Raw genomic sequence first — 9,316 nt, forward strand, 5'->3', positions numbered from 1 at the left:
CCATCCACCAGTACCTATTACAACGTGGGATGCTAGCTACCCTAGCCGAGAGAAGGCTTTAGTTTCGTGGCAATCAAAATGGCAGAATGGGATTAAAGGAAGATTTTTCTTCGAAATCGTTGATCGAGTGTACCCTGAGCCTTAGTTTGGTGCTTTCAATCCGAATCGCGGAGAAATTGTCGTACTTTCAAAACTCATCAGCAATCATTTTCGAATACCATCACATCTCAAACGGAACAACATCATCGACGACGATAGCTGTGATAATTTAAGACGGGGCTACGCGGGCCGCATTGACCAAAGCCACGGGCCGCATGCGGCCCGCGAACCCCAGTTTGACATGCCTGATGTACAAAGAACATCGAAGGGACGTTTGGACGACGCTTAGAATGGAGAAAACGTTACCACAGATTCAACTTATTCTACAAAACCGGAACCCTAAAGTTTTTAAAACAGTGGCAAACTTCTTTATAAAATGTGATATAGACATGTGAACCACAAAATCGAAACACCTGGTCCAAAAATGTGAAAACAAGAAGCCAAATTATTAATAAAAAAAAGTTACGTGATATCACGACTTTTCCACTCGATCAGAATGTCGAAAAGTAACAGCCCCACATAGTTGCTGGGAAGGCAATGCGAAAATTCAAATTTGCAAGGAAGCAACATTCGTGCGATTCGTGCCAAAAAGCCGTCCAGGTTTTTGGAAGGCAGCCCCCTCATACATATGACAAATCGATTATCGAGTGCTATGTTTCCATGACTTTTCCATCTCCACTATAAAGAGATCATCAATGACTGGCTAGCGTGCTGCACCTTGTTGAGGCACTTCGCTCCAGGCCAACCGACGAACATTGTGGATGTGGTGTGCCGTGTGGTGGTATTTCCGGAAAAGGAACCGGTGACGCGTCGTTCCGTCCAACAGCTATTTTCCAACCTCATTTTTTTACACCTCTCTCTCTATGTCGGAATGCCATAGGAAGTCAGTGGCAAATACTTGAGCACATTCTTATGCATGTTGTCCTTTTTCGCGTTTCCAATAGCAGTGCGGCGACGATTCCGGTACATGGGGTTTGTTTAGTGTTGGAAGTTAGTACTTTGGTAACACTTTGCAGCGAGGAAGTTTTTCGCCCTGGCACCGTTTGCTAGCTGGTTGTAAATTTTCAGGAGTGATAAAACTGTGTCACCTGGTTGAAGATAATTGATTCGAAGAACCTTACCTTGGACTGGGTATTTAGATAGCGAAAACTTTCCCAAAAAGAAGTTAAATTAAACAATGAGTGGAAAAACTGCCGTTGGAATACTGGGTGGAGAGGATGAGCTGCTGCAAAGTTTCGTGCGTGTAGGAATGGAGGGTGATGATGGCCACAGTCGCCACATTCCACGGATTCAACATCCGGAACCTTCCTCGGGGGGTGGTCATCATGCCACCGGAGCTGGAGGTTCGAACAGTGCTGGGGGTGGTAGTGGTGGTGTTGGTGGGGCTGGTTCTGGAACCCATGCCGTGAATCATCCGGCACCACATGTAGAGAGGACCAACACTCATCATCAGCTGATGGTCACACCGAAGGTGGAAATTCAACGGCAACATTCGGAGCATTTTTCGGATCTTAGCGACAAGAATGCTCCCACCAAGTATAGGTATCATGCATAATCGAGCAACAATCCATAAACTTGTAACACAAATTTAAGTCCAATTTAAAAAAAATAATTAAGGTATACACTTTGAATTTAAAAAGCTTTAACTTATTGTATGGCAATTGGGGGTCTTCAACACACGATTTATCGACAGGTTTCTTGTCTAGAGGATTGATAGAAAATTTTCATTCAGTTTAGTTAACAGTTTGATACTTTTTATCATTCATCAGAATCTTCAAGAGTTAATCAGGAGTTTCAATAGGATATTCAGGCATTTAAGGAGATTGAAAGGAAAAGGAGTCGGAGTAGGCGTCGATTTTTTTCCATCCTGCCAAAACCATTTTCTAAAGTGAAAAAGTAGAAAAACAATTAAATTGTGAATTGTGGACATTTCAGTGATGGTTCCTTCCTTCAGTTCCTTCAGCTGTTGCACAAGCTCCAAGTTAGGTTTGCTGCGTAAAAAAACTTTCCCTGAATGCTATTTCCTGTTCCAAAAACCGGATCCATCGGAATGTAAACCGAAGATAGAAGCACCAGTTTTCCAGGCCGACTCATTTAACTTTAGGATTGGCATTTCCGATGAGCCCGTTTCTTTATGTTACCGTAAAACGGGGTAACATTGATCACCGGGGTAGCTTTGATCAACATGGAATTTTGCCATATAATCATCAATAACTAAGTCTAAAGTTAAAATAGCTTATAACTTTTTTCTACGTTTAAAAATCTAAATGTTGAGTTTCAAGGTAAAACTTGGTTTGTTTTTGAAAATTTCAAATGTGTGTAAAAATGTGATTTCAAAATCTTGGTTGCGTGTTGTTCATTCAAACCACGGATTTAGTAATTTTACTATGTTGCTTGTGTAGGAAGAAAGCACCTCAAGGCACTTTTTGTAACTTAGTGAATCCCGTGACTATATGTATTAAAAATTTAATCAAAAAGATACATATAATTAGCCATACATTCAAGTGGAAAACTGCCTTTTGTGAATTATCTAAAAGGCTACGGTTGCCGAATAACCGTGATCATGAGTAGGTTTGGGTAATTGGATTGATGAAATGGATTTTCAACCTAAATGGTACTGTAAATAAAATAAACTTGAAAGGCCTGGTTGTGACAGGCATTGAATCATGATAAAATTGCAGGAACCTCTTCAACGAGCCCATCGATATGAAGAAGCGACGATACTTCGACGAGGTCTACACGGACAAGGATCGTGCTGCTGCCGTAAGCATCGGTAATATTGGCTAACAAATCATGTCCACCGAATGAAGTTAACGATGATTTGTAAATTATACCCCTAATATCCTTCTATAGGAAGCTTCGACATCAAGCAAAATTTGATGAACAAACGACGCCAGGAGCAGAACCAGCAGACGGCAATCCCGGAAGAAGCGGACCCAAGTGCCATCCTCGCCCTCGGAATGCGTGAGATCAAGAATCGTAACCTGGAAAATGCAGTTTATTTCCTCTCCAAGGCACTTGCACCAAAATACGCTAAAGCTTGTTAATTCGCGCCGTTTTTTGTTGGCTCCATACTGATGGGTTTCTTTTTTTTTTGCATATTTTTGGTCCTACGCACAATACAGGCTCTGGAGATGAACAACAACGACCAGAGCGCGCTGGTGGCCCGAAGTAAATGCTATCTGCAGCTGGGAGAACCGGCCAAGGCCTTACAGGTTAACCAGACGTTGATGATCATTTTTGGGGTTGGCTGTTTTAATTAATCCGTTCTGCTGATTGTTTTCTTTTAAGGATGCTGAAACTGCTTTGCTGCTGGACAAGGGAAACATCCGGGCCATTTACCAGAAGGCCGAAGCCCTGTACTATTTGGGACAGTTCGAGCACAGTCTGATGTTCTTCCACCGGGGACTCAAGTTGCGGCCGGAGCTGGCCAGCTTCAGGTTAGGTTGGTATAAAAATGACAAGAGACAAAAATGACAAAAATTACAAAGATTATGAAAATTATAAAAAATTACAATAATTACAAAAATTACAAAAATTTAAAAAATTACAAAAATTAAAAATTAAAAATTACAAAAATATAAAAAAATAATAAAAATTACAAAAAATAACAAAAATTACAAAAATTATAAAAATGATAAAAATAACAAAAAATTACAAAAATTAAAAAATTACAAAAATTACAAAAATTACAAAAATTACAAAAATTACAAAAATTACAAAAATTACAAAAATTATAAAAATTACAAAAAATTACAAAAATTAAAAAAATTACAAAAATTACAAAAATAACAAATATTACAAAAATTACCAAAAATTACAAAAATTACAAAAAATTTAAAAAAAATACAAAAATTATAAAATTGAAAATTAAAAATTACAAAAATTATAAAAATTATAAAAATAACAAAAATTACAAAAATTACAAAAATTACAAAAATTACAAAAATTACAAAAATTACAAAAATTACAAAAATTACAAAAATTACAAAAATTACAAAATTACAAAAATTACAAAAATTACAAAAATTACAAAAATTACAAAAATTACAAAAATATCAAAAATTACAAAAATTACAAAAATTACAAAAATTAAAAAAATTACAAAAATTACAAAAAATACAGAAATTACAAAAATTACAAAAATTACAAAATTACAAAAATAACAAAAATTACAAAAATTATAAAAATTATAAAAATTACAAAAAAGACAAAAAAGACAAAAAAGACAAAAAAGACAAAAAAGACAAAAAAGACAAAAAAGACAAAAAAGACAAAAAAGACAAAAAAGACTAAAAAGACTAAAAAGACAAAAAAGACAAAAATTTGATAAAAAAAACTAAACATTGCAAAAAGTCCAAAATGTCAAAAAATTAAAAATTACAAAAATTATAAACATGTCAAAAATTTAAAAATTACAAAAATATAAAAAAATACAAAAATCACTCTAATTGTATATAATGACAAAAATAACAATATCGAAGAAAAAATTACAAAAATTACAAAACAGAAGTTACAAAAATTTCGTAAATTGACCAAACACAAAAATTTAAAATAATTTTAAATGTAAAAAAAATTAGAAAATTTAAAAAAAACCCAAGTTTTGCAAAACCAAAAACAAAAACATCAATAAAAATATAATCAAAATCACAACAAATACATAAATGATAAAGATATAAATAAAATATGAATAAAAAAAATCAAAATTTAGTTACTAAAAATGACAAAAATTTCCCAAAAAAAATTCAAAAACTTCAAATATTCCAAAAAAATTACAGAAAAAGACAAAAATCAAAAGTATTATAAAGAAACAAAAATCACAAAATTTACAAAAATGAGAATTTCAAAGCATTCTAATATATCATTTCGTTTTTGCCAATTTTATGTACCGCCTTCAAGAAACTGATGATAGTAAAAAGTATTTTATTTTCTCCATTTTTGCGTTTTTTTATCATAGAAAATTCCAATAAATTCATAGATCAGAATTTTTCTGAATTTGAATTTTTTGTTTTTGTCAATTTTTATTAACTGCTAAACTAACAAACCGACATGCACGATTTAAACGATTTAGAAAAATTTTCTAGTTCCAGAAATACATTGCATAAAAAAAACTGAAAAACTACAAATTTCTGTAAATTTAGTTTCTTACATCGGTAAAGAACGTCTATGAGTGTTTGAAATTAAAAAATTTGATATATTTTATATTTTGACTTATGTTTTTAAAAATATCTAAGATTCCTCCGAGACCCGAGATTGAGTTTTCCTTACAAAGTTTGCTTAAGCTCCCTTATTCTTCAAGACGAGTAAAAATTAACAAAATCCGGTTTTCGAGAAAAATGATCATTGATTTAAAACCTTTATTTTCGATTTCTTTTCAAAATTCTATAGTTATTATAATGTTTACATTTTTTGAACTTACATAAGTTTGCATTTTTTGAAAGTTAACTCTTGAATCTTAAATTTGTCTGCAAGGCAATGTGAATATTCGATTTGCGTGCCTACATCAAGGCGTTTTAACCCTTTAAAAAGCTTTTTTTTCCTGAAAAAATTGCTCAGTTTTAACGTCTACAAAGAATTCAACAAAAAAATTTCATTGTCGAGGAATTTTGTTTTACCTTTTTATGAAAAAATGCATAACAACAGGGATCAAAACTCATATCAGAATAGTTGTAACTCTTGACTGTAAATAGCTTTTTAATGTCCAAAAATACATGGACCGAGGATGTCTGATGTCACAAAAGAGGTAGTTTTTCGAAAAATAAGTTAGCATACCCTGCCACAAGGCAATGTTGCGTTTTCGAGGGTTAATATTAAAACGCCTCGATGTAGGCAAAAAATTCCGAGTATGAAATATTTATATTCCTTCCCAAACGAAGGTGTAAAATGGTGATTATTCGTAACAAAAAATTTATAGGATTTTGTGTGGTTTCTGGATGCAATGATAGCAGAAAAAAAATTTAAAAAAAAGTGACCTTCAAGAGTTTCTCACTCGTAAAATCACTAATCACATGTACCATTACATTTCAGGTGTGCAAAAGACCCAGGAAGCGATCGAAAATACGATCGGCAGCAATCCCAAGAGCCAACCGCCCCCAGTCAAGAAAGCTCCGAAAGCGGAAAAACCAAAACCCGCCTCAACCGGTGGCAACAACAACGGCCACGGAAACGGAAACGGCAATGGCAATGGGAACGGTGGCAAGAAACCGCCGCTCACCCAGGAGGAAATTGAACGGCGGGCTGCTCGGCGTTTGCTGGGCGATCTGTACGTAGACAAAGAGTACCTGGAGAATTTGCTCAAACATCCGGACCTGAAGAAGGCCGACACCAATACCGAGGGAGTCTCCGAGTATGCCAAGGACGCGATCAACTTCCTGAACAATCGGCAGGAATTTTGGCGCCAACAGAAACCCTGCACCAGTCTGAACTCGGCCAAAATCGCCGATGGAGGTGGAATACCGAAATGGTAAAGGAATCGAGACAGTTTCGAATCGTTCAACAACGGTTGTTCCGGCCGATACAAATATTTTGTTTATTTATGTCGTCCGTTCTTTAGAAAAAGAATTGCATTTAAGCAGAGCATCACTTTCAAAAGAAAAAAAAATCTTCTCATTTTTAATATTATTTGATTGCCCCTCCCTTCAAACAGCATTATAACGATGGTCTGCAGGACATAAACAATATGATAACATTTGTATCTGGGCCATTTCCCCCAAAAAAAAAAAAACAACAAGTTATTAAAAGCATTTATTGACAGACATATTATTGTTACTAATAATTACACAGGCGCGGTGCTGTTAGAGCTGTGCAAAGCAGTTTAAAGCTGTAGGAGTTGATTTTTCTATACACTTTCGAAGCAGAAGCAGAACACACATGTGATGGTACGATACAATATGGTACTATAGTTAAGTTTTTGGCTTGATCGAGTCGCCTCCCCCCTTGCGAGTAGAACACGCTCACGAGTTTTGTTTTGAGGATGTTTTTTGCAAATGAAATACACGTCATTATCGAAAATACTTTGTTGTTTTATTGTATTCCGTTTTCTGTTACCAATCTCACATTTCATGTTTTTTTTAAATCCAATATTCTCTCGTTGCCTATATTCAAGGCGATTAATTTGGTCTTTGAGTGAGATGTTTGACATGGAACATGTTTGTCATTTTTTTGGAGTAGACGTTCAGGCGCTCGCTTACAGTACCCAAAAATCAATCGAGGGGTATACATTGATTTTAAATGGGTTTTAAAACAGTTGCTGTTCAATTTAAGGGATGAATAATCCGGATAGGGTGAAAATCCTCGAAAAAGAATAGACGAGAGAATTTTTCAATTTTTATGTCCTGAGGTATTTGGACATTCGTAGATCTGCCAGAGTATTTACAGATCCTCGAATATGCTTCTGCGGTTTGGTGCCCATATTATCAAAACGGCTCTGATCGCATCGAAGCCATCCATCGACGTTTTTTGAGGTATGCCCTTCGACACTTAAACTGGCAAGACCCTTTTCGACTTTCCAGCTACGAAAGCCGCTGCCGCCTGATCGACATCGACACGCTGCAAGCCCGCAGGACCGCCACTCGTGCTTCTTTCGTCGCTGATCTGCTTTCATCAAGAATCGACTCTCCTGCACTTTTGGAAGTTCTTCCACTTAGCGTCCGACCTCGTGGTTTGAGGAATCGGGATCTTCAGCTCTTCGTTCCTGTTAGACTAAACAATTACGGGTCCATTTCTGCAATAATTGGCGTCATCAAGACTTTTAACCGCTTCTCAGAACATTTTGATTTTGACGTTTCGAAGGTTTTATTCCGAAGAAGAATTCTTAGTGTTCTAAGTTCAGTGTAGATTTGTATTTGTTGTTAGTTTTTAATTTTAAAATATCATTTGGATCAATATATGATCTGTTGATTTAATAATAAATAAACGTTAACACTTGAAGTTGCTCAATTCAGGAAAACTTTAAATTCGTAACCTTTTTCGATCCCAACCTCATAACATGCTTCACGGCATTCCAATGCTTGAGACATGGATTTGTGTTGAATCGGCTGAGCATGTTCACAGCGAACAAAATATCTGGACGTGTACTTTGGGCCAAGTACATCAGACAACGCACGGCTTCTTGGTAGGGGATGTTCTTTATTTCTGCTGCCTCTTTCTCCGAATTGGGACACATCAGGTTCGTCAACTTCTCGGATGCATTCATCGGTGTACTCGTTGGTTTGCATTGAACCATGTGGAATCGTTTTAGTAGTGATTCAGCGTAGGCCTGTTGATCCAATTCCACACCTTCGCTCGTCCTCTCAATCCGAATTCCCAGACAGCATTTTGCGGGACCAAAATCTTTCATCCGGAAGTTCGAGTTGAGTTGCTCCTTCAGCTTTTTCGTCGACGCCTCATCGTTGCTAAGAATGATAAGATCATCTACGTAAATTGCAACCATTAGTATCTTACCACCTTTGGTTGCAGTGTAGACACAAGGGTCGAATTTCGTGGGTTTAAGTCCGAAACGCTTCAAAGAACCATTAACCTAACCAAAGAACCTTATGGTTCCAGACTCGACTTGATAGTTTGAGTTCGTAAAGTGCCTTGTTGAGCTTGCAGACAAGTAACTGCTTCCGTTGGTCTACGAATCAAGCTGGTTGCTCCGTGTAAACGTCTTCCTGCAGCTCCCCTTGAAGGAAGGCTGTTACCGTATCCATTTGATTGATGACTGTGGCATCCTAGATATGCCTCTGGCTCTCACAGCCAGCATAGTATGAAGAGACAACCTTCTCATCATCAGCGACAGCAATCGCTTGTACAACTGAGCCTCAAAGTAGCTAGGCTTCGATGATGTCAGTTGTGCACCAGTCTCGAGAGAACCCTGTAAACGGGCCCCTCGGGATTCCACATTGGCGATCCATGCCAGATATTTTTTTTAGGTTTTTCCCTTTGGTGAGAGGGAGGAACAGGGCTAGTGCTTGTGGGCAACCTAAGCACTGGCTGTACAAAGCCGCAGGGCAAAGAGGGATTCGACCAGCCTCAATGGCACAGCTCGTTAAGGCAAAGAGGGATTCGACCAGCCTCATTGGCAAAGCCCGTTAGGGCAAAGAGGGATTCGACCAGCCTCATTGGCAAAGCCCGTTAGGGCAAAGAGGAATTCGACCAGCCTCATTGGCACAGCCCGTTAGGGCAAAGAGGGATTCGATCAGCCTCATTGGCAAAGCCCAATAGGGCCAAGAGGGTT

The 9,316-nt window shown here is 37.0% G+C and overlaps 1 protein-coding gene across 2 annotated transcripts; it reads left to right on the plus strand.

Annotated features, from left to right (window-relative positions):
• The first annotated feature begins 831 nt into the window (after positions 1-831).
• Positions 832-7,089, plus strand: LOC129749993 (outer dynein arm-docking complex subunit 4). Of its 2 annotated transcripts, none has more exons than XM_055745174.1 (7): positions 832-1,641; positions 2,781-2,872; positions 2,953-3,137; positions 3,225-3,314; positions 3,391-3,544; positions 6,127-6,562; positions 6,883-7,089. In XM_055745174.1, exons 1-7 carry the CDS (start codon positions 1,277-1,279, stop codon positions 6,923-6,925), a joined length of 1,365 nt encoding a protein of 454 aa, XP_055601149.1. In that variant the 5' UTR covers positions 832-1,276; the 3' UTR covers positions 6,926-7,089. The 2 variants fall into 2 exon arrangements, with proteins under 2 accessions (XP_055601149.1, XP_055601150.1); XM_055745175.1 differs by having other exon boundaries at positions 2,953-3,113.
• The last annotated feature ends 2,227 nt before the right edge of the window (positions 7,090-9,316 follow it).

Source organism: Uranotaenia lowii, chromosome 2 (assembly GCF_029784155.1).
Source record: "Uranotaenia lowii strain MFRU-FL chromosome 2, ASM2978415v1, whole genome shotgun sequence".
NCBI lineage: Eukaryota > Metazoa > Arthropoda > Insecta > Diptera > Culicidae > Uranotaenia > Uranotaenia lowii.

Coding starts and splice junctions, on each gene's coding strand:
- LOC129749993 (XM_055745174.1), top strand. CDS start 1,277: ATGAGTGGAAAAACTGCCGTTGGAATACTGGGTGGAGAGGATGAGCTG. Junction 1,642..2,780: donor AATGCTCCCACCAAGTATAG/GTATCATGCATA, acceptor ATAAAATTGCAG/GAACCTCTTCAACGAGCCCA. Junction 3,138..3,224: donor TTGCACCAAAATACGCTAAA/GCTTGTTAATTC, acceptor CGCACAATACAG/GCTCTGGAGATGAACAACAA.